Source organism: Camelina sativa, chromosome 9 (genome assembly GCF_030686135.1).
Source record: "Camelina sativa cultivar CO46 ecotype springtype chromosome 9, ASM3068613v1".
Taxonomy (NCBI): domain Eukaryota; kingdom Viridiplantae; phylum Streptophyta; class Magnoliopsida; order Brassicales; family Brassicaceae; genus Camelina; species Camelina sativa.
Window position 1 is genome coordinate 30,613,713 of NC_141888.1, and position 25,600 is coordinate 30,639,312.

Below are 25,600 nucleotides of genomic sequence, written 5' to 3' on the forward strand. Positions count from 1 at the left end.
CATTTTAAACTCCAAGAGAATTTCACTAACACTATAAACCTTTAAAATGATTTTACTAACACTGAACCTTTAAAATAATTTTACTAACACTTTAAACCTTAAAACTAACTTTTACAATATGATTTTTAAAATATGATTTTTCCTAATAAAATATTAGACTTTCCCTTGGCCACAAGAAAGAAAAGGGGGGGAAAAGAAGGGCTAGGCAAAGACTCCGCCCTAAGTTTGAGTATTCTAAAGTAGATCTTTTGTTTAGTTTCCAAAGATTTTGCTGAGAGGTTTTATTCATATACAAACAACTTTCAAAGCCTAAATTTTAATATTGTTACAAAACAAAAGAAGAAATAAAATATATTTCTTGGTATTTATGTCAAGAACACAATATGCTTTTCAATCACTTGTGTTGCTTCACAAATCTTTACATTTTCCGGATTGGTTACCTTGAGTACTTGTAACTCAGTAAGAAACCACCTGGTTTTTCAAACTGCTATAAAGACTATTACGATTGATTGAGAGATGAGAGAGAAGAAGAAGAAGACATGAAGTTAGAAAACAGAGTACTTATCTATATATATATATATACAAGCTGTCCCTGTTCTTACGCTGAGAGTGTTTTAGCTACGGTTTTAATAATGAATCTGTAAGCTTGAGGCATAGGCTCACCAGTTATGGAGTTGGAAAGAGCTAGCTCATTGATTGTGAATCTTCTTAGGTCTTCCATTGCGTATTTCTGCTTGAGATTTTCGATATTTTCTAAGGAAACTTGACATTCAGTGCCACGATGAAGATCTTGCCATTTCACTATTTCAGTTCAACAGCGTAAGTAAGAAGATAGAGACCATAAAGCTGGAAGCTATGTAAGACATGACTTATAGATTAGCTTCAGCATTCTTGTCTCGAGTAATATATAATCATTAAAAGCCTAACTAGATCCTGAAGCCCACGATTGGCCCAACTTTATTTAGGGTTTTTTTTGTGTATCTTCCATTGGTGTGTGTGTGTATACTCTCATTTCCCTATGCCGCAAGAAATCAGAAGAAAGAAAAAACAAAACCATTGTTGCAATTTGAAACAATTAAGACGATGATTTCCAATCTTCCAAGTGTTTTGATAGAGGAGATCTTCTGTAGGGTTCCTTTGAAATCTTTGAGAGCAGTGAGACTTACTTGCAAAAGTTGGAACACTCTATCCAAAAGTAGGAGCTTTAGGAAGTCGTACATTAATTGGTAAAAAAGCAACAAGAGAAGAGGAGCCTACGATGATCGCGATGATGAATTTCAGTCTTTATTTTATGAGGTTAGTCGTCGACGACGTTAATCCATCTATAAAGTTTAAACGTAAACCTAGTCGTCTCTTTGACAAACAAGTCAAGATATCTCAAGTCTTTCACTGTGAGGGTTTATTGTTATGCATCTTCAAAGACGACGATAGTAAGTTTGTGGTTTGGAATCCGTATAGCGGGAAAACAAGGTGGATCGAACCAAGATACTCTCATCGTCCAAAGGGATGGGACAGGTTCAGTTATGCTCTTGGATACGAGAATAAGAAATTTTGTTCTGGCGTTAAATTCTTGAGGTTTATAGATTATTTTAGCAAAGCACCCGAAAACCAATTTTTTTGGTATGAGATATACGATTTTGACTCTGATTCATGGACAAGTCTTGATGTCACTCCAAATTGGTGCATAATGTTTGGTTCCCTTGGTGTCACTCTCAAAGGAAACACTTATTGGTGTGCTACAAAGAGGAATTTATATAATGATAGTGATCTTGTCGATCACATAATCTGTTTCGATTTTACAAGAGAGAGATTTGGACCACTTTTAGCTCTACCATCTAGCGTTTGGGATCATGAATATGAATATGTGGATTTATCTTGTGTTAGGGAAGAGAAGCTTGCAGCTTTATTTCAGCACTGCGAAACAGAATGGAATAATGAGTTTGAGATATGGATTACGACTAAGATTGATGTCGAAATGGTGTCGTGGAGCAAGTTTTTGAGAATGGAGACGGGGACTAGGCTACATGATCTCCCACGTATATATGGAGGTTTCTTCATCGACGAGGAGAAGAAACTCGCCATGGGTTTTGAAGATGAGTATTATCGCAGCACATTTGTCATCATTGGAGAGGCTGGATACGTACGAAAATTTGATATCGGAGTAGATGTAGACAGAGAATGTTGGCCACATGGGTGCGGCTCTTACGTGCCAAGTTTGGTCCGAATCAAGAAACCTGCACGAGGCAAGAGGAAAAGACAAAGCAGTTTAGAAAAGCGTCGGTTTGATCAAAACAAGTCGAGACTTGAAGCATTTGAAAAGTTAGGAGTCTAGAAGCATTCTGTAGGAGTGAAAGGGATGATTAGTCTCAATTTACACAAAGTTTTAGTTTATTTTTGTTATGTTACAAAACTTCTATTCATTTTCTCATTTACTTTATTTTGGCCATTTACGTCAATGGATTTGGAACAAAAACTGCTTTCAACTACTCTTGTTGCTCCACAAATATTTTCAATTGAAAGATTTGCAGATTGGTTACCTTGATTAATGATTACTGTAAGAAGCCTGTTTTTTTTTTTAGGTTGCTATATAGATTATTCCATTGAGAGAAACTAAACTGGTTTGTTTTATGAAAGTTTTTTTTTCGTTTATTGAACTTAAAGGACAGAGACAGACAAGGTCACAAGAGAGTACAACAAACAAAGAGATGTAAACATACTGTTGTAGCTTAACCGATTTAACCATGGTAAACCACATCTGATCCGGATATGATAACCAATATATGTTGAGACGGCAATGCGACTGAGTTCATAAATTCATATCATGATTCATGCATGGACTAATATTAAATCGATCTTTATTTTCTCCACCATGTAGAAGTATTGATCTTATTTTACAGTGGATTTTGTATGTGAAATTTAGGAATAATTTGTAATTTTTTTTTTAATTAGCAATGTTATCAAAATTAAATACTATACAATGCTCATCACATTTACCCAAAAAATACATTGAGCTAAAATTCTACATATTTAATTTTCAATCAATAATTTTTCCACTAATAATTTTTTAATCAATAATATTCAGGAAAAATATTTAAAACCAATAAACTATTTTTAGTCATTTATATTTAAGAGAGATTATCAGAAAAAAATCATTGTAAAAAATTATTAACTTAAAATACAAAAATTAATAAACCACATATAGTCTTTATAAAACGGGTGTAGTATATCAAAATGGAGTACACATATCTAAAGTTTTTAAAGAAAATTATTTTAAAATGATTTTTTTCCTCTTTTATCTTTTCTTTTCAAAGTACTAGCACCAATTAAAAAACCACATGTCACTCAATTGTAGATAAAAATGTATCACAACTTTTTATTATATACACTTTAAAAAAAAAATACTTTATATTTTTCTTATGTTTTGCTCATATTTTTCATATGTTTTGCTCATAGTATGTCTAAACATTTCAAAAACTGAAAGAGATTTAAACAATTATTCACAATATTAAACTATCTTGTTTGTGTTGTGTATCAAGAATGGTATATAATATGTAATATACAAGAATATCACAGAAATGGTAACATGTTTTTTTTAATCAAAATTTGGTAATAATACATCATAAGTTTTTTTTAGTTAATGTGTTTTGTCCGCTCTTGCTCACCCGCAAGTCGAAGAAGAAGAAGAATATGGACATCTTCCTCACCCGCAAGTCGAGATAAAACCAATATCTTGAACTTTTCGAAAATTGGATCAAAGCCAAAATGGCAAACTGATGATCCTGCTACAAGAATTGTGGGAAGATTGAGGAAGCTACCGCTAGTTTGATTGGAGACAAGGAGGTTTGGTCCATTGTGACAGAGAATCAGTCCAAGAAGTGGTTCACAACAAAAAGTACATGAATCACTCGCCAACTCCATCTTATCATAAAACACCTCGTCAGAAAAAACAAAGCCATCATCATCTTCATTCCAAGATCCATTTATGTAATTAACAATCAACAAGGTGGACCATATCGTTGCAAAAACAAAATGGTAAGAAAATAATTTTTGTACAAAAATTCATCATTCTCAAGAAGTCAACCTTCTTTATTACCACATTGAAGAATGATGCTTTTTTCAAAAATTATCATATACATATATGGCCGGTTACAAAATGTGGCCTTATATATATAATTATATATTAACGAAAAAAGAAATCATATTAAAATATTTTTAAAGTGGTAAATGTATTAAATATTTTAATACTTGTGAAAATTAACTCTCTGTATTTGCAAGAAATTTATTGATTTTAAAGGCTTTTTAATAATCAACAAATAAATCAGATATTAAAAGATGTTTTGCCAAATAAAAAGAATCGAATTATCAAACAATAAGTGAACTGAAGAAAGAACAAAAAAAAAAATGCTTCCCAACAAACAAGAAAAGGAAAATAAATGCCAACGGACAAAAACAAATACTTTATACTATAAAGCACAAGTCAATTCACCAAACAAATATTGTCACATAGATTTCTTTTCAAAATTTAAGTAATTAACAAAAAAAAAAAGTAAAAGTAAATCGGTTAGACAACTTCTGAAAAAAATATGAATATCTAATTTACCGTAAAAATATATATATATATATATATTAGTAATTTTTATTTTTCAAACATATATTAAAACATACTTTTACTAAAAAAGAAATATTAATTTTACGTTTAATTAAAGAGTCCTAAAAATACTCTCAATTAACAACTCATGATTATTAATTTTACGTTTTCTACCATTTAATTTGAAAATATTTTCTTAACAAGATTCCACAAATATATTTTAAATTTATGAGTTATTAATTATTTACTTCTCCAAACTAATTAATTATTATAAAAACAGCTATTCTTCAAAATCAATAAATAACATGTAAAAACAAATATTTCTTTCCAAAAAATCACGTTTAATGCTAAAAAGAAGGGGAAAAAAAAAGAAGAAGAAGAGCACGTTCATTATGTTGGACAAAACTAAAAACTCCAATCGAACATTTTCACAAAAGTAACTTCAGTTGGAAAAATAAATAAATAATAATAATAATACAGAAACAAAAGTAACTGCCATTTAAAGCTATCTTGAAAAATGCATATAAACAAGTCGTTTATTTGTATGTTCAAAAACTCCGAATTTAACTCCCACACTATCATGAAAAAAACTTCTTTCCGTGATCTTTCTTAACTCCCCCACTAAGGGGGTGTTATTGGATTAAGGATTTTAATAGATTTTAATTAACCCAGGACATTAGTGGATTTAAAAGTCTAATGCATTTGTGTGGACTTTATAATGCATATAAGGTGGATTTGAATGTCATTGATAATGTATTTTTGGTGATTGTTATGGATTTTTTTTAAAGTTATTGTTAGAAAAAAAAATATATATATATATATATCCATAAACTGTGTTATACATCAAAATTATATTAAATTAATAACACCCAGACTTTTACACATGTCATGGAAAACTTGAATTAAACTGTATTTGTTTTCAATCCAGATTTTTGATGTAATTAAAGAACCTAGATGTCATGAACCCAGAAAAGAAAAAGTAAAGAACAGAGAAAAAAATCTCAAAAATAACACAGATCTGATGAATAAGTGTGATTATATACAAAAAATTTGAGGAGGAAGAAACAGAGATTGAACCCAGAAAAAAAAAAGTGTGATTATATCATAAACCAAAAAAAAAAGTTATAGATCATGAACCCAGAAAAAAAAAGTTAAAGAACACAAAAAAAAAATTCTCAAAAATAATACAGATCTAATGAATAAGTGTGATTATATAAAAGAATTGAAAAAAAAAATCAAACAATAATATATCAAAGGCTAAAGATCCATCTAGAGAGAGGAGAAGAAAATGAAATGATTGAGAAAAGTGTGGTATTGTGTTTGTTCATATTTTAGAAGTAAAGTACGTTGAAATCTAAAATCACACAAAATCCAGTAGATATTGAATAACACTAGATTTTAATGGATTTTTTAAAATACCTAATTGAATAACACCTGATTCTCAAATACATCAAACTCCTTTAAAAACCACAATCCAATAACACCCCCTAAACTGACATGTTACAGGCTTAACCTTCTATAAATACTCGCAATTATATATGTATGTCGTAGTACAATCTTTTCTTGCGTTAGACTTTTTAGTTGAGAAACTCAGACAAATTCCTCGAGGTAAAACAACAATAACTCTTTAGTTAGTGAATATGTCTACATTTAAATTATCGTTATTCACAATTTTGTGTTAATATCCTATTAGTTCTTTTGTTACTTTTTATTAGTTTGTTCTGTTTCTGAATCTTCTATACATATCTTATGCAAGATCCTCCCCATGACAATGGGGTCAAGTCTAGGCATGTACTCTTTGTGGTGAACCGGATGTAATCCAAGACATTAGTTGGCACAAAAACTAATCCGGACTGTGGACTACCACGGTTCACAGCCTCAATATAGTCATTACCTTTTCATCGTATTGACATGGTTCTGGCCAAGGCTGCTCTTCCAAGCAACGAGCTAGCCCATGTTGTGAAAACGAAACGAACGTCCGACGTCAACATTCCAGCCACCCATTTCGGTACATCGAGATTCATCGTAGACACTGTCAATCGAAAACTTGCCTCATACACTTATACACATTCTCCAACCGTCTTCAACCGTCTCCAACTAGAAGCTTCAACTGTTCCCTAAAACCATCTTCGACCGAGAGGTGTGGCTCTGTATTTCTAGACACTATTATTTTGTTGTGATGCTCTATATTTCGTTCTTCTTAATTTACTCTGTATATAATTCAGTCCTCATTTCTTTTTAATTAAGTACTACATTAAAAAAAAAAACTTTGGATGATATAGTTTGTTTCAATCATCCGATTCTGTATCTTCTGATTCTATTTTTTGCTCTCTTGCCATATATATTTAGATAAGGTTGTAGTCTAATGATTCTGTAGAAATTGAATTTGATAAGTTTGTTTGTTCTTGATTGCAATGTCAAATACCATAATTGTAATCATCCTTTATATTGGGCAAGAGAGCAAAAAAACTTTCTTCGTGGGAAAGTTCGTCTTTTAACTAAAAATATTTAAAATTTAGAATGTCACATTATAGTAAATTATTATTATGCATGTATTCTGTGTATATATAACTACTAATGAAAACATGCCAACGTGTATCCATTTAAATTATATTAACAAGCTATACGTAATGATTTTTTTATATACAGAAATCTACCATTATACTTAATCTGATTAACGTTAAGTACTATTTTTATGGTATATGTGAAATAACCACTGAGAAGAAAATCTGAAAATTATATGTAGTTTAATTAAAGATGTAGATTTTAGTTTTGCAGAAATTAGATGCATCGTAACTTTGTAAGTGTTTTTCATACATTTTTTATTTTGTGATGATAGAATAATGATTGTTTATATATTTAGAAATTAAATTTGGATTTTTGTTAGGTTTATGTAAGATTTTGAAGAAAAATAATAATTTAATTTTTAAAAAATAAATTTAATAACATAAAACTATCTCGTGCTATAGCACGGATCAAATACTAGTAAAACTCATAAAGTACAACGTAACCATTGGAATAGACGAATTATTTTGCAAATGTCGCCTTTTAATTAGTATATACCTTTGCCTGCTTTATGGCCGGGCCAGATCATACATGACTCATGGCACGAAGGACTAATCCAGATTTTTGTGAATTATGTAGAGGATCCTCTCTTACTGCTTCTCGTCAAAAACAATTAAACAAGTTAAAGTTTTTGACAAGAAAAAACGAGTAATATTCGTTTAAAAAAGTTTGTACCCCCAAAAAAAAAACATAAAGTGTTGTAGCTGTTTTAGATTATATTCATCTTTAAGACTTTTTAAAAGTATATACTTGGATCAATTTGTTCAAATGAAAATAAAATAAAATAAAGTATACTAAAGTTAGTCATGTGTTGTCCTGAACACTTCATGTATGTCACGAAACAATGGATATCAAATGGTTGCAATCGATTATACTAATAATCTTGTTTTTGACGTTGTTTTGGTCGTTGTAAGTTGTAGACTAAGGTTGGAAATTTCAAACCACGTGAATAATAGTCTTTTGTGTGTTGGATTATTTATGCGTTTGTTTATCTTGTTTCATCGTAAGTCTGTACTTTCATACCACATGGGATTTTTTTTTTTTATTAAACCCAATCGACTGATCTGGTCAGCCTCGTTAGAAACACACAGAGTGGACTGTGGACTTCACGAGTTACGTTAGACATTACGGCAGAGACTACTTAACCAGTAAATACCACAATTGACAAGTCTTTACTGAAATTGAAAGAACTCGATAGATAGATTGTCCCAAAAGAAAAAAACATAGAGTGCATTACAAAATAGTAAAATACATTGGTAACACAAAATCTCTCATAAAATAGTCCTATATATATAGATAGTATACCATAAATTTTGAAAATTAGCGATGATAATTATCACTTGCTTTTAATTCTACAAATTTAGCCTTACATAAATAAGTTTCATTTAACAACCAACGTCCAAAAAATTCACTACTCAAATAGTGTGATTTTTGTTGAAAAACAAATTAAATTGTACTAGAATTTTCCTTTTAGGGAGGTGCAAAAATTCAATAAATATCACTATGCTATTTTGGTCGAGGTGTAATAATGAAAAAAGGAGACAAATGCGGCGTGGAGGCTTTCTGTTTACATGCAGCAGCACAAGGAGGGCCACATGACATGACATCATGTGACTGACTCTGTTTCACATAGTCACACAAAAGAGAAAGAAAAAAAATGACGCCGGAGAGCTTGATAGCGTCGGCGTCGATCAACATAGGTCTCGCCCTCGTCGCACTCTGGCTCTTCTCCGTCCTCAAGAAGCAACCTCGCAACGCCGTCGTCTACTACGCTCGCCGCTTATCAGATCGCCACCACCACCACCGTCCTCTGTCTCTACACTCTTCCCTTTGCCTCCCTCGTTTCCTCCCTTCCGTTGCGTGGATCCCACGCGCCTTCCGTGTCCCCGAGGATGACATCCTCAGCCGACATGGCCTCGACGCTCTCGTCCTCATCAGGCTCTTCAAATTCGGGTGAGGATCTTGGTTTTATCATAATATCATGTTATCTCGCGTTTAAACATGATTACGTCGCAGAATCAGATTCTTCCTGTTGTGTTCATTACTTGGAGCGTCACTGCTTCTTCCGGTTGATTATTACAATGAGTCAGATTTACCGACTCGAAGAGAGTATTCAATGGATGCTTTCACAATATCTAATATCACACGAGGTTCTAACAAGTAAGCCTTGTCTTTTGCTCATGTCTTAAATTTGCATTATCTCTCTTAGAGTTGGTTTCTTGATATATATGTCTTAAATTTAATTTCGTATAGGTTGTGGGTGCACTTCTCATGCTTGTGGCTCATTTCATTCTATGCATTGTTTTTGTTGCATAAGGTAAGCTTTTACTATTGTCTATCATGGCATACTTCCAAAATCTGGCTTGGATTCTGACTAAGTCGATCATCTATATATACCTGGACCGGATTATTTTGTATAGAATAGGTTATTTACTGGATCGATCCTCCCCATCTAGGAATATAAGGAGATTCTTGTGATAAGGCTTCAACAAATGGGAGAACTTAGGCACCGTGCTGACCAGTTCACTGTTCTTGTCCGGCAAGTACCCCTCTGCCCTGAGCATAACACTCGTGGCTGCGCTGTTGATCACTTCTTTTCTAAGCATCATCGCTTCAGCTATCACTCGTATCAGATGTTGTACGATGGGAAAGATCTTGAGTACCTTTTGGTAAGGTTTGGGCGTTTGGCAGTGGTGATATCATCTTTTCATGCCCCAGCATATAATTCTTTCTGGTCTTGCAAAAGTGATGGTAGCATCCTTTTTGTAGGGGAAGCAGAAGAAGCTTAAGAAAGAGCTAGAAGACAAGAGACACACAGACTTGCTTTCAAATGGATCACAAGAACATAAGCAAATATCCACATCTGAAGAGAAGCTTCGAGAAATTACCAATATGATTTGCCACCTTCAAAGTGAAACTATGCTCAGTGAGAAGGTACTTGTGTTCAGAGTTGATGGTTAACAAAGTTATGTCATTTTTTCTAATAATCCGAACACTCTAGCATTTCAGGTTACAAAGTTGTTCTTGTATTCAAAACTAGATAACTGTGATCCTAGCTAGAATTATAGTGGCTTGCATGAATCCTGAATAGTAGTAGTTCTATGAGGAGAGTAGCATCTAAGTAGTCTAAAGGAACTTCCAAAACAAAACCATAGCTAGAGACTGTATGAGGCAGCTTGACCAAACAGAGTAGTGTGTTGAATTTGGCATATTGTGTTATCAGGTGCTACATAATAGAAGAATCGACTGTATTCTTCCGCTATATTTCCATAGATGTACAACATAATGAATCACCTGCTAAGTTACTAATACCACTACTATATTGTGCGTAATTTAAAACTAGGAATTACCTGTTGCGTTTGTTACCTTCAAATCCCGAAGAAGTGCCGCTCTAGCAGCTCAAACACAGCAGCACTCAAATCCCCTAGAACTTATAACTGAAATGGCTCCTGAACCAAGAGATGTATCTTGGAGAAATCTTGCTATTCCGCAAAAGCTATTGCCTCTCAACAAAATAGGAGTCATCCTTGCAGCAGCACTTCTTACAATCTTCTTTGCTATTCCAGTCACAGCTGTCCAGGGAATTGCAAAGTATGAGAAGCTTAAGAAATGGTTCCCTCCAGCCATGGCTATTGAATTCATGTAATGGTTCTCTTCTCCTTCACTATTACTGTTCTCATAAAGTTTTGTTTCTTGATTTTATCATAATAATATAAGTTTTTTATTTGTAATAGACCAGGGCTTAGTTCAGTTGTGACAGGGTACCTACCAAGTGCAATACTCAAAGGTTTCATGTACATCATTCCTTTTGCAATGCTTGGAATGGCCTATCTTGGCGGCTCTATTTCCAAAAGCAACGAGGAGATCAAAGCTTGCAATATGGTCTTCTATTTTCTAATGGGAAATATTTTCTTCTTGAGTCTTATCTCTGGGTCCTTGCTAGATGAAATTGGAGAATATCTCACTCATCCTAGAGACATTCCTAGTCACCTTGCTGCTGCTGTTTCAGCTCAGGTAAAGCCTATACACTCTTCTACAATTCCAAAAACAAATTTTTCTTCAAAACAGTAACTTTTGTCTCACTTGATGTTTATATATAGGCAGAGTTTTTTATGACATACATCTTGACAGATGGACTGTCTGGATTTTCTTTGGAGATTCTTCAATTGGGACTTGTACTATTTGATATCATGAGATCCTGCACTTATGGAAGAGGAAAAGAGAGAACCCCTTACCTCTTTTCATTTCCATATTTTAGAGTTATCCCCACAGTTTCCTTATCGATAATGATCGGTATGATTTATGCCGTGGTCGCACCATTGATGCTCCCTTTCCTAGTTGGTTATTTCTGCCTTGGATACATTGTCTACTTCAACCAGGTCCAGATTCTCTTAAAATTCTTTTTAAGATGTGTGCATATACTACTTTACATTATTATGTTAACCATGGTTTCTTCAGATGGAAGATGTGTACGAGACTACATACGATACCTGCGGCCGATTCTGGCCATTCATTCACCATTATATCTTTGTCTCAATAATACTTATGCAAATCACAATGGTCGGTCTTTTTGGACTCAAGTCAAAGCCATCTGCAGCAATTGCTACTATACCACTCATACTGATCACTATAGCTTATAACGAGTACTGCAAGATCCGCTTCCTCCCATCATTCAAACATTTCCCTATACAGGTATATATTTATAAAAAAATTCCAAGGAAATGATGGACAGAAACAGCTCTTTTCATATACTTTGTCTGTTGTTGTGGTGCAGACAGCAGTTGAAATAGATGAAGAAGATGAAAAGAATGGGGAGATGGGAACACATTATGGTGATGCTGCGACTGCGTATAACAGGCATCAACCTTGCTTAGAGCGTGTAATAAGCTCAGTGGAATCACCAACAAACTTGAGCCAACCATTGCTTGGAACGGAATCCATCTGAAGCTAGAGGTGAGCTGGTTAGTATATTCTACGTAGATTATGGATTTAGAAGCTTTCGACGTATACGTTCTCATTTGTTATCACTTTTAGATCAGTGAAGGCTGTATTATTAATGGCCAGATGATTTTTGTAAGTTGTTTACTGTTTTAATAAGTCCTCTTCCTTCCACCTCCTTCCACCTCGTCCTCTAATCTACAGACATCACCAACACCTTGTTTCTAAATCAGTTTGGTTTATTAAAATATATTATCCTCGTCCTCTAATGTTGTTTTGTAACTTTTGTTGATCTTTTTCCATAATCATTACAGAGAACGAGAGAGAAAGACTAAATACGATCAATGATGCAACTGTAACGGGCTAACTTAAACGACTAATTATTGTTAAGGCCCACTAATTAAGGCCTAGTAGTCTCCTTTGAGGTCGTAATCGTATCATCACGTCGAGCCAATAACACAGGAAGTCTCTAAAGCTTCCTTTAGAAGCGAACGAGGAGATCAGAAGAAGTTACATTAGATATGATAGTAACCAGATTTAAGCAGTTCTAACGCTATTTTTAAGTGTTGGACTTCATTCAATACTTTTTCATAATATGAACAAGAGTGAGTACACACGGCAAGAGAGTTAGTTGTATATAAAAGGAAAGTTGAGTATTCAAACTTCAAAGCAAGGAAACAAGAAGAGAGGAGAAGAGGAAGGGGAAAATGGCTGCCTTATCAGAGAAAGATGCTAATTAAAGCTTATCTCGACGCAAGGCCTAGATATCCCATCGATTGGTACACGAAGATTGCCGCACGGTCACAAATGTGCTTGGGATATATGTCGGAACTGGCAACTGTCAACGGTCACAAATTTGCTTGGGATATACTCCCTCCGTTTCAATATATTGGATGTTTTGAGTTTAGCACACAGATTAAGAAAAATACTTATTTAATTAAAACACTTAACTAAAGCAGTTAGAAGCAATTAAAGTAGGCAAAACGTGCTTAATCATTTTGCCCAAAAAGGCAAAAAAAAATCTCAATTAATAAAAGGAAATACTAAACGTCATTTACACAATGGAGGCAAAGTAAAATTTTGATGAATCTGAATTACTTGAAAAAAATAGAGCCAACGTTTTACATAATTGTTTTTAAACTTAAAATTCAAAATTTTTACATTGGAGCCAATGTAAATATTTTGTGAATCTGTTATGCTTATTTAAGTTTCAAAATTAGAATAGTTTCTACCTTTTATTTCAAAATTATGATTTGAGTATGTCACTACTAAATAATGAGAATAATTTTTTGTTTGATTTAAACGAAATCCCACCAACAGAAGAAGCTTTTAGCAATGGCAATGGAGACTTTGCAGTTGTTCCAGGTATTTTTTTTTTTTTTGGCATAATAAAACTGAAGTTAGTTACTGATTAATTTTGTAGTTCCTACTTTTTCTCTGTTAGTTCTTCTTAATTAGTCACGTTCTCATATTCTTTGTTTGAGGATAATTTTCTAATTGTTCTATTATTCCAGTTATTTAGGCTCTTTTAAAATTAGTTACGATTTTGTTGTTACATAGTTTAACGTCATGACTTATACAGTTTAATTTCTAATTTGTTTTCTTAAATCTATTTTCTTAAAACAGAAAACGAAAATGTACAACATTCGGGACAAACCAGAAATAATCTATCAAATGAAGAGCGATGGGTGATTTTCAATGCTTTACTAATGAGGAGTAATGATGGGGTGCTGGGAAGAACTATTACCAGAGAAGTTTCTAATCACTTTTCAGTGCCTATACTAATGGTGCAAAAGATTTGGCGAAGAGCAATAGAAACGGTTCATAATACTGGAACAGTGGATGTATCTCACCGCAGATCTATAAATTGTGGTCGCAAAAGAATCTTGATAGAGCCACACCAAGTCACTGATATTCCGCTCCACAAACGAACAACTTTGAGGTCGATGGCCATAGCTATGAATGTGAGTCTTACAACATTATTTAGACGGAAGAAAGAAGGGTTTATTCGACGTCATACCAATAGCATCAAGCCTCATTTGAAGGAAGACAATCTGAAAGGTAGACTACAATTTTGCATTTCTATGTTGGATAAACATACTATACCTCATGAACCAAAGTTTGTTGATATGTACAATATGGTGCATATCGATGAAAAATGGTTCTACATGACAAAGAAGACGGAGAACTACTACTTACTTCCGACTGAAGAAGAGCCGCTACGTACATGTCAAAGTAAGAATTACATCGGAAAAGTAATGTTTTTAGCTGCTATGGCTCGTCCAAGGTTTGACAAGGAAGGAACGGAGATATTTTCTGGAAAGATTGGAATATTTCCTTTTGTTACTATGGAGCCAGCTAAGAGACGAAGTAAAAATAGAGAAGCTGGAACTTTGGAACTAAAGGCAGCAACATCGGTCAAAAGAGAAGATATAAAAGCATGTTTGATTGAAAAGGTTCTTCCTGTTATTCATGAAAAGTGGCCAATAGAAGATCGAGGGAAAACTATCTTCATCCAACAAGATAATGCAAGAACACATATTGAATGTGGGGATAAAGATTTCCAAGAAGTTGCATCAAGTAATGGTTTTGATATACAGTTGATGTGTCAGCCACCAAACTCACCGGATCTAAATATTTTAGATCTTGGATTTTTTAGTGCTATTCAGTCGTTACAGCATAAAGAGTGTCCAAAAACCATCGAAGATCTTGTTCGTGCGGTAGAAGAGTCTTTTGAAAACTACTCTACGGAAAAGGTAAACCATATTTTTCTAACTCTTCAATTGTGCATGCAAGAGATTATGAAAGTTGGAGGATCGAACAAGTACAAGACACCACATATGAGCAAATCGGTGTTGGAAAGATATGATCAGCTTCCTATACAAATAAGTTGTGATCCTGTATTAGTCCAAAGTGTATTGAACACACTAAATTTGTCGAACTCGTGAACTGCTCTGTTTTTTTTTTTCTTTCTGAAAAATCGCTTTATGCTGTTTTGTTTTTGTTGTTGTTGTTTTTCTTTTTAATTATTATTGTCATGTGTTTGGATAATGTTAATGATCGGAGACTTCTTGTTGATTAAATTATGATTGATTTTTATTTGATTTTAAAATTTAAGATTTTGACTTAGTGGGCAGATCAATAAGATTATTCGAAATGGCAAAGATATTTTATTTAGATTATTTTTATTTTTATAGTCTTATTAGTTCCTTAAACATCGTAAGAAACCAGAAGAAAGAAACTCACATAGAACAATAGAGAAGAAAGAGAAGCTAAAAAAGACTTGGCACATAAATCTTTAACATAACCAACATAGCCTCTTCTACTTCTTTGTTGGGATCAATCGATCCTTCGTGGAAATAGATCTTTTTGTTTAAATCAAAGTTTTGAGGGTTGCTTGCACTTTTTGGTTGACTGGGTTGAGCATCTTCTTCTTCTTTGATTTTTTTTCCTTCTGATTTTTTTTTGGATCCATTTGAGTGTTTAAAAGAAATTTATTTTATTTTGATATGTAGAAGTAACAACTGTTCCGGTTTTATAGTGGAAGTAAATCTGAAAAATTAAACTTTGTCAATTGTATCGTAAGTTGTAATCTTGGAAACTAAAGACAATAAACTTTAAAGATAAAACATTTTTTTTAAAAATAAAATAGTATTAATTTTACATAGGGATAAGAAGCATCCTATATTTTGAAACACCAAATAAACCTCAAAACATCCAATATATTGAAACGGAGGGAGTATGTCTTAGGCTCTTAGCATCTGGAAACAAAATCTGAAAACCTTCCATTACTTGTAAGAACTTACGGTAAAACCTCTTTGAATTAATAAACGATATAAATTAATAAAATTTGTCGGTTCCGAGTCGGGTCAATGTAAAAAATAACAAAATTTAATAAAATAATAAGATAATTTTTTTTTTAAAACCTCCATGTGAAATATGATCCCAATAATATTATAAATTAATAATCATGTAAATTTTACATATATATATATATATGGGCAATTGACAAAAATAGCACATTTTTAAGTTTTTCTTCCATAATTAGCATATGTTTTTAAATGTTCCAAAACTAGCACACATTTATATATCATTAATTTAGGAAAAAAATAAATTATCAATAAATTAAAGTTTATGTCGTTTCCTCTCTGCTTACACCGACACGATTCATCCCTTACCCAGATTTCAATATGAACACCACCCACGAATCGGTAACTAGACACGAAGAGCGAAAATATATGTGTTATTCTCAGGCACAATCGAATTGAGACGGCTCCGCGTTTGAATCGAGACGTCTCCGTGTTTGAATCGAGGCGTCTCCGCGTTTGAATCGAGACTTCTCCGCGTTTGAGCAGCTGGGCGTTAGCTTCTCTCTCTCTCTCTCTCTCTCTCTCTCTCTCTCTCTCTCTCTCTCTCTCTCTCTCTCTCTCTCTCTCTCTCTCTCTCTCTCTCTCTCTCTCTCTCTCGCTCTCTCTCTCTCTCTCTCTCTCTCTCTCTCAAATTGTTGAATTTACTTTTTTGAACTGGTTAGACTTGCTTATCGTCTTGTATCATGTGCAGCATCTTAGTCTTGGCTTTTATGAATCATCGACTGCGATTTTTCTCTCTGTTTACACTGTCATTGATTATCACTGAATTGTGAAATTCTTCTAAGAATGGAATTTTATTTGTTTTCTTAGTTCGCAGTCCAAAGCAGAGAAGAAGATCCTTATAGTTGAGGAACTTGAGCGGGAGAAGAAGAAGAAGGAAGAGAAGGTTTGACTTCTGATTTCTTACAAAAAATTTCTTGGTTACAGCTTATTTAACACTTACAATCTCATAGTCTATTGTGGTTGAGATTGTGTTCAGTCAAGAGAGTGCTTAGATTGTGTTCAAAGGTAACTGCGAATCTGTGGGATTTAACTCTTACGGGGAGGTTCATTAGGAGAATCAGCAACTGTTGCAGCAAAAAAATATACGATGTCACTTGGTCGTGATACTGGTGAACTTCAGGAAGGATTACACGAAATTCAGGAAGGATTCTTAGAACTTCATGATGACCTTCATAACAAATTTAGATTTCAGGATGACTTACATAAAAATTCTGGATATTGGTAAACACTAGGGTAACACATAAATGATACCATTACCCTTTACTAATGGAGTTTTCTTTCTATGTTTTATATATTTTTTTAGTAATGCTGAGTTTTTTTGTTGAACTTTTCTTTGTTTCATGAATTCAAATTTATTTTCATAAAATCATTATTTATAGATGGTTCCTTGATAGATTGTAGATTACCTTTTCATGTTCTTGTAACTTGGGAAACCAACAACATCTATCATTACTACAGAACGTTTAAACTTTTGTTGATAACCCAGTTATATTACACTATGGAACCTATTTTCATGCACAATAAAATATTTAGGAAGGATATCTCGCATTTTAGTAAGACCTTCATAAAAATAAAATAAAACATCATGCTAGATATTCTTATTTTCTACCTTTGTTGTAAAACACCAATATGTGCACCAAATCAAATTATTATACATCATTAATGGAGTAATATGTGAATGTGATACAATAAGGCACAAAACACATATAAAGAAATTTAAAAACACATTTTTAAAAAATTTAGGAAGGATTCAATAGCTTTTAGGAAGGCATTCTTGAAATTTAGGAAGGCATTCCATAATGACCTTAACTTTTATGAAGGTCTTCCTAATTGTCTGAAACCAACATCTATTTGAACATTTTCTTCAGGTGTGGGTTCACCACTGTAAAATATCAAAATGTTCAATTTTCTTGTTGTCAAGTGTATTAAAGTACCTGCACTCACACAACAAATGACAAGCATATCAAGACATACCGACAAGCATATGAGAAAATCAAATATAGGTACATACAATGCAGCTCCTTGAAAGTGGACGCACTTACCTTTTTCTTAGTGCAACATGAAATTTGAGTTCTTTATCTGTCACATAAATCAAGAATCAACCTGATTTTTATGCACAATAAACTCAGTTGAGCAATGCTTAGCATCTGTTCCAAAATCAACCTGAAGAAATCAAGAGAGACAGAGAGAGAGAGATGTATCAGTTTTCACAAGTATGATCAAAGTCAACAGAATAGTGTTTTACTCAATGTTCCATCATAATTATCAAATACAAACCTCATAGGCGCTCATATCATAGAACCTCGTAGGCGCTCATACAAACCTCATAGGCACTTAAATCTTTTCAGGAAATCCTTCACGAATATGAATTATGTACCAATATGAATTTCAGGAAAGCCAATATGAATTTCATGAAAGCCTTCATGAAGCGTCACTTCCAATAATCGTGATTGTGTTTTGCAATGGAACAGAGCGTCACTTCCAATAATCAGTTCCTCGATGCTCCATCGTAAGGGTCACAAAAGATTGAAAACGTAATTAAATTTATCCCACTCAATTCTGAAACTTTAAACCATAACAATTCCAACAAAACAGAAAGCTTAATACACATATAGATATAACAATCCAACAAAACAGAGAGCTTAATACACATAAATTATGAATCCCAGAATCATAGATTAGACGGTTTGGTGGTCCGTACAGTCCCACTATAGCAATGAAGGTCACCTTTGCCGAGTCCATTTTCGCGGTCGTGGCGGTGGGAATTCGCAGGGCTGAAACGACGGTGGTGGTGGCAGAGGAAAAAAGAGGAGGTTTGACGATGAGGTCGGAAGATGAGATCTCAACGTGGATCTAATGGAGCTGGAGAAGCTTCAGTCGTCGATCGATTTGGCAAGTAATTGAAGTTTTAGTCGATTGTTTTGGCACTTAATTGAAAAGATATGAGATCAGAAATGAAGATCTCAGATCAGAATCTTCATCGCAAGCTTGGTCGGAGCTATGACTCTAAAATTGTTGAGGACGAAGGCGAAGTAAAAGCCCAGAAAGAATAATAATTGTATAATTAATAAAGCCCAGAAATAATAATATTTCTCTCTATTAATTACTCAGTATTAAGAAATACTAGTTTTGGAACATTCTAGCGTGTGTGCTAGTTTTGGAACAAAAACCCAAATGTGTGCCATTTTAGGGTATTTCTCTATATATATATGCTTTTATAATCATATATTGTTTAAAATTTAATTTTCTCCTAGAGCTCATATCTATAAAACAATTGTTATGTTGTAGATTCAAACTGTAACAATATAAAATACTCTATAACATGTCATAAAAATAGCTAAATCTTTTTGAAGTTTTCAATTTCTAGATATGCATCATTTTCATTTTGATAGCTTTATAAGCTATTAAAATACGACAATTGATATTATTATTCAAGAATTTAAATTTATGTATATAAGTGAATTGGTTTATAGTATTTGTAATTTATTGTCAATAACTTTTTCTAAATACTACAAATTCACTTCTAAAACCATAAAATTAATAATATTTGAAAGTCTAATCTTATTTTGCTAAAATTGTCTCAAAACATAATTTTAAGAATTTTGAAAAATTAAAATATATATCTATAAATTAATAATTTATACTATAGATAAATTTATAGATAAATTAATATCACTATAAATTAATAAAATATCATTGTTCCAATATTATTAATTTTTAGAGGTTTTAGTGTAGTATGATTTGTGTGATACGGCGATTATGCTGATAAATCCAGCAACAAGATTACGGAGTACTAATTAATTTACTTAATAAGGATGGCTCTTTTGTTTCATCATGATTATTAGTCTATAGATAAGTCAAATTTGGTGGCGGCATATTGATCTTTGTTATTCACCCTAGAGATTAATAAACACCAAAACCTAATCATACAATCAAAATCGGAAACAACATTTTAGAATGATTTTTTTTTAACGTTCACAAGTATTTTTTAAAAAAAAGATTTATTAATTCTTTTTTTTTTGTCACGAAGATTTATTAATTCTATAAATATAATTTAATTGGTGGTGGTCTTTTGGATTTGTGGGTGTATACATCCAACGGTTGATCTAAGAGTCAAATTGAAAATCAGGATTCATATTGGGAAAAGTACTACTCATGGAAAATGTTGTTTGGTGGACCATATCGATGTAAAGGAACCACCAGTGATGGTAATATATAGTATTATTTTTACACAAGGAGTTCATTTCTCAAACAGTCAACTTCCTCTATTATCGTATGGAAGACTGGACACTCATTTCAATGAATATCATACATCAGTTCTGGAAGAAAGGGCCAATTCACACTTATATGAATTGGGTTGAAGATCAGATCTTACTATTTGGGTCAGTATTTGCTTTGATATTTAAACTGTTAATATGAAGCTTTTGTTGCTGCGGTTACTTATTATTATCCAATTTTTTAAATTGACAGGAATGGAAAAGTCAATAAGATGTGCTACTCTACATTTTGCATCTAATGCGGACCACATTGTTGCAAAGGAACAACATATGATGGTAAGAAGATAATTTTTGCTCAAGAAATTCCGCATTGACAATTCTTCTTCTGTAAAATGGTTGGGTGAATTTGGTACATAATCAATCCAAAATCACCAACAAAGAATATAGCATACTATATAAAAATAATTAGAAAACTAAGATAAGGGGTAGAGAAAATTACTATTTTGGTATTTTGATGGTTTGGTGATAGTGATGGCGGGTGGTGGGTGAACGAAGATTGTGTTGGTAAGGGATGGTGGTGCTGAATAAATGATAAAATCTTATATTTTATAGCTTATACTGAGAATATACTAGTATTTTTGCTGCATTTTTCACAAATAAATCCTTATTTTGGAAATAATTACCATTGATTTATCCAAAAAAAAGGAAATAATTACCATTGAATACTAATACATTTAATATTAGTTACCAAAATTTCAAAATCAATTATAAATATATGATTTCTTTTCACTTTTATTTAAATTATTTTGAATAATAATATAATACATTTAGTTAATAGAAATGGAAGTGCATTATGTTGATGCTGCGACTGCTTATAACAGGCACCATTAACCAACAAACTTGAGCCCACCGTTGCTTGGCACATACTCCATTTGAGGCTAAAGGTGAAACTGTTTTGAAACCTTGTCTTCTTAAATCATGGATGATATCTCTAGGATTTTGAAGCGTCTCCACACGTATATCCTCATGTGTTGTCACTTTGGATCAGTGAAGGCTATATATATGGCCAAGTGATTGTTGAGAAAAACGAGTTACTTTGACAAATGCTGAATGTTTTTTACACATTAATTAGTTTGGTTATTACATTTTTTTCCATATATATATATGGAATATGTATTTGGAATATGTATTCACAAACTGGAAAAACATAATTTTGCAGAGAATTTATCAGATTCATTCAAATCTCAAGTCTTTTTATGTGTCCTTTTACAACTCTGGAAAGAGTCTAGACTCTAAAGGTAGTAAATGGTGGCATGCTGAACTAACATTTGATCAAACTCTGGTGATCTTTTGCCCTGTCTCTTCTTTGCGAGTCCTAGATTTTAGGCATAATCACCGTTGATATGTTCCAATCTTGTAGAACAAATTTTGCTAGGCTTGTGATTATAGCTAATGTATGAGTTTACTGAAAGTGGTAGTTTGCAGTAGAAACGGTGTGGACAGTTTAGCAAAAGCAGATTTGGAGTCCCAAACCAAACTACTACAGCGGGAAGAATTAACAATGTAATGATCTTTGAAATGCTAGTGGGACGTCTTACAAGCTTACAACCCCCTCATGTATTTTTCTTCAACCCTACAATATACTTCTTTTCTTCATCCCACTTCCCGCATATCCATTCACATTTTTTCTCTAGATGCCTCATCTTTTCCTCGTGACCATTATCAGTCCAGATCCTTGTCTCTCTCCCTCTCATTTCTTTTCCAAGCTTTTTTATTACTTTTGTCAGAAGCTGTTGGATAACAGAGATCATTTCGTTGATGAGTTTTAAAATTTTAAGAAAGGAGACAATTAATCAAAAGTCTTTAAGAGTAAAAAGGAGGAAAGGGACATGATTTTGATTACCTTTATTTCCATCTCAATAGATGTTTTCAAACTGTCCTGACTTGTTGGGTTGTTGTTGACATTTTCACCATTGGCAATAATAGCTTTCTCCCTCAACTTCTCTGTGTCTTTAAATTTCCTCAGCAGATCATGTACTGTTTTGCTGTTGCTACTTTTTGGAATTCTACTTTGACTGTATTTGAACTGATTGATTTTGTAAAATGGTAAAGTAAGTATAAAGGCCAGTTGACGATATAAACTAATGACTATTAAAGTAAACAGTGACCTGAGTCAAGAAACAATTCATCCCAGCTTATTTTTGTGTGATGAATTGTTTCTTGACTCAGGTCACTGTTTTCCATATGGATTGGTCTTTCTTCTATCTGTTGTAGTATCCTCTTCTCTTGGGCCAAGCTTTTACAACTGTGCAGCATTGAGAATTGCTTGCACTAAGGCATGAGGGCTAATTACTCTCTTTTCTTTGTTTGTTTGTATAGTGAAAAACAAAATGTTATTGATTTGGTTATGAGGACTTACGTAGTCAGGCCTTTCTACTCCTCTTTCTGTTTCTTCTGCTTTATTCATTTTGTCAAGATTATTCTGCAGTTGCTCTCGCAGTTTCTTGTAATATATGATAGCGTTTCCAGCCTGGCCACTGCGATAGTTTGAATGTTTTGCGTCGATGTAGAACCTAAACCTGTTTGACTGCTCAAAAAAGTTTATTATCTAGTATAACTGATCTTGTAATAAGCTTTTTTGAAACAGTACAAGTACTCATTATTCTGTTATATTTAGATGCTTACTCGGGTTTCTATGTAATTCTCATAGGTGTGTTGATAATCCCTCTCGAGCTTTTTGAGTCGCTTCTCAGCTTTGGAAACTGACATGTGCACAACCTGATCAGCGTCTGGTGACACCTTGTCATGGTAAAATATCCCTAAACCCTTTTCATCATAGTTGCCTCCAATACCACTAAAGTTGGAGATTTTGCTGGTGTCGTTTAGCTGAGTAGAAGCTTCCATGTCACTGATTTTCAAGAATTTCTAAAGCTTCTCCTAAGTATCATTTGAAAGCATTGCTCTTTTTGTGTTCTTATAGGAACGAAGAATATCATAGCTTTGAATGAAGCAACCTATCAAACAATTGATTGTCCAAACTCTTGCACCCCACGCCAAGTAAGTCAACGGCTCCTCCTTGAAGAAATTTTCTTTTATACAGTATATTTATACTTTAGGCATCCATCTGTGATTACTAGCGATAGCGATAAGATGATGTCTTGATTAAAAGATTATTGGAAGGAATAAACTCCCGGAGGCATAAAATATTAAAGAAATGCTTGAATTCAATGTGATCATATGAAACAGAGGAAGTCATAGTTTTGACCAAAAGCCACACCACCAAAGTCAATGGCTTTTGGTCAAAAGAGTTATGAATATAAGCCACGTTATTTGTAAGATAACCCATGGATGCATCAGATGCAAGGAAATGATTAATATGATAGTCTTAAATTTATATGATAATATGGTAGTTATTACTTAGAATCAGTTGTCTTGGTAACATTTGTTAACTTTTTTCATAGAAAGCATTCAAAAAAGAGTTTAATATATCACACTAAAGGTTTTTCTTAGGGGACTTGGTCTAAAGTCATAGTTTGACAAAAGCAGCTTCAGATATCGCATCCTAATCCAGAAGGCTTTTAAGTTTATTCTGAGAATATATGGTTAGTTGTTTAATAGAATTTCTTTGTTCATAGCCAATGATACAATAGCGAGAATGATTTGGTTGCTTATTATATTGATCTGGAAAGGAAATATTGTAATATACATCTTATAGAGGAGAGGTGAATCATAAAAGGAATCATCAATGTGATTTTACAACATGATAGCTTATCATCAGTTCATCATCCATACACATATATAGGCGCCTTGCTTCTATTCTTTGGAATAGATCTTTGCATGTGTCTTAGAAGTAGCTCTCTGAAGTTATCCTTTTCGGCAGCCTTTTCTTTGTGAAGCAGTTTTGTGCCTCGCCCTGAAACTTTTCTTCAGATCGAGCAAGTGTTTCTTTTCTGCATCACGTTTCTCACCTATGCATTTACATTTTTCCTGTAGAACCCTCACTTTGTCGGTGTACCCTTTTTCATTTTTTCTTGCAAAGTGTATTCTGTCTTGCAAAATGTTCTCTGTCTCCTTTCTCTCTTTCTCAAATTCTCTGATTACCTTCGTCAGAATCTAGTGGCAAAACAAACATCATCACATTTCTTTGGTTTTAAGAAACAAGCCCATGTTAGTAAAGAGTTAGAAATATGTGCTTTGTATCTTCATTACCTTTATTGTGACACTTGTAGAATCTTTCATATCGTCCAGACTCGTGCGGTTGCCCGTTAGTGCACCATTGGAAATAGCCTTTTCTGTCAACTTCTGTACCTCTTTAACTCTCCTCAATAGATCATGCATAGATTTCTTGCTGCTATTCTGTGGAATTATTCTGTGAATCCACCTGAACTGATTTTATCATAAGATGGAGAAGTAAATATCCAAAAGCTCATTTATGATAGGAGAAGTAAATATCCAAAAGCTCATTTATGATAATTAACTAAGAGGGGCTTTCAGTAGGAGTAGCGCGTGGTACCTCCCGCTTAATTCTTTTGAGGTCAACTGTTTCTTGACTCAGGCCATCAGTGTATTGCTCTTTGTTTTCTGCTTTTAGCTGTTGCAGTACCATCTTTTCTTGTGCCAAGCTTTTACAACCGTGCATCAAGAAGAACTGCTTACACTGAGAACAGAACAATTGTAATTGTTTGTTCATAAAGGCAGGAAGCTGATTAATTTTCTAATTCTAGTAATTGTGTGTACGGTGAACAACAAAATGATATTGACTGGGACATACGTTTGTATGTGGTTCTCTTCCTCTTTGTGATGCTTCTTCTGTATTCAGCTTGTCAAGAACATTCTGCAGTTGCTCCACTAAATGTTCGCTGTGATAAATACAGTAGCCAACCCAGCGACTGTGATGTCCTGGATGCTGTAAAACAGTGTAGTACCTATACCTTTCTGTCTGTACATAAAGTTCATTATCTTGTAAAATTGGCCTCTAAAAGTTTCTAATAACACTCCAAATAATCACTTATTTTGCTCTGTATAGATGCTTACTTGTAGTTCTGTGTACTTCTGATAGGTGTGTTGATTATCTTGCTCGAGTTTTTGCAATCGCTTCTTTGCATCTGCATATGAAGAATGCCCAAATGGACCAGGATATGCTGACACCAAGTTGCAGGAAAGTTTCTCGGATCCTTTTTTATTATAGTTGCATCCAATACCAACAGCTTCCTGACCAGCGGCTTCTAGATTTTCCATAGCTTCTTCTGAGTGTTAAATGTACTTTAGCAAGCAAGTTTTTTATATGAAAGCCTTCTTCTCTTGACTATTCATATATTTTTAAAGTCCCTATAATTCTTGATACCAAACTTCATCACTCTTAACCACTGCGCATCCACTCTCACTAACCCAAATCTAACGTCAATCAAGAGTGATTCTAT

General features: G+C 33.4%; 3 protein-coding genes and 2 pseudogenes across 5 annotated transcripts; 3 read left to right on the forward strand and 2 right to left on the reverse strand.

Annotated features, from left to right (window-relative positions):
* The first annotated feature begins 1,080 nt into the window (after nucleotides 1–1,080).
* LOC104715664 (F-box protein At2g38590 pseudogene) lies at nucleotides 1,081–2,332 on the forward strand (annotated as a pseudogene).
* Nucleotides 2,333–8,677: 6,345 nt separating this feature from the next.
* LOC104712053 (hyperosmolality-gated Ca2+ permeable channel 2.5) lies at nucleotides 8,678–12,265 on the forward strand. 2 transcript variants are annotated; one of them, XM_019229474.2, is made up of 10 exons: nucleotides 8,678–9,106; nucleotides 9,170–9,313; nucleotides 9,407–9,470; nucleotides 9,610–9,822; nucleotides 9,923–10,087; nucleotides 10,497–10,795; nucleotides 10,888–11,167; nucleotides 11,254–11,532; nucleotides 11,612–11,845; nucleotides 11,928–12,265. In XM_019229474.2, the coding sequence occupies exons 1-10, from the start codon at nucleotides 8,811–8,813 to the stop codon at nucleotides 12,096–12,098; spliced, it is 2,145 nt and encodes a 714-aa protein (XP_019085019.2). In that variant the 5' UTR covers nucleotides 8,678–8,810; the 3' UTR covers nucleotides 12,099–12,265. The 2 variants fall into 2 exon arrangements, with proteins under 2 accessions (XP_019085019.2, XP_087319829.1); XM_087463703.1 differs by having other exon boundaries at nucleotides 8,759–9,106; nucleotides 9,574–9,822.
* A 1,085-nt stretch (nucleotides 12,266–13,350) lies between these two features.
* Nucleotides 13,351–15,039, forward strand: LOC147939004 (uncharacterized). Its single transcript, XM_087465833.1, has 2 exons — nucleotides 13,351–13,456; nucleotides 13,718–15,039. Exons 1-2 carry the CDS (start codon nucleotides 13,351–13,353, stop codon nucleotides 15,037–15,039), a joined length of 1,428 nt encoding a protein of 475 aa, XP_087321959.1.
* A 6,584-nt stretch (nucleotides 15,040–21,623) lies between these two features.
* On the reverse strand, nucleotides 21,624–23,213 carry LOC104712054 (uncharacterized; annotated as a pseudogene). Its single transcript, XR_015567276.1, has 4 exons — nucleotides 22,866–23,213; nucleotides 22,600–22,767; nucleotides 22,084–22,266; nucleotides 21,624–21,970 (listed from the first exon to the last, which is right to left on the reverse strand). The product of XR_015567276.1 is annotated as an uncharacterized LOC104712054 (transcript).
* An 831-nt stretch (nucleotides 23,214–24,044) lies between these two features.
* Nucleotides 24,045–25,418, reverse strand: LOC147939005 (uncharacterized). Its single transcript, XM_087465834.1, has 5 exons — nucleotides 25,215–25,418; nucleotides 24,952–25,119; nucleotides 24,694–24,837; nucleotides 24,390–24,566; nucleotides 24,045–24,293 (listed from the first exon to the last, which is right to left on the reverse strand). The coding sequence occupies exons 1-5, from the start codon at nucleotides 25,416–25,418 to the stop codon at nucleotides 24,045–24,047; spliced, it is 942 nt and encodes a 313-aa protein (XP_087321960.1).
* Nucleotides 25,419–25,600: the final 182 nt, after the last annotated feature.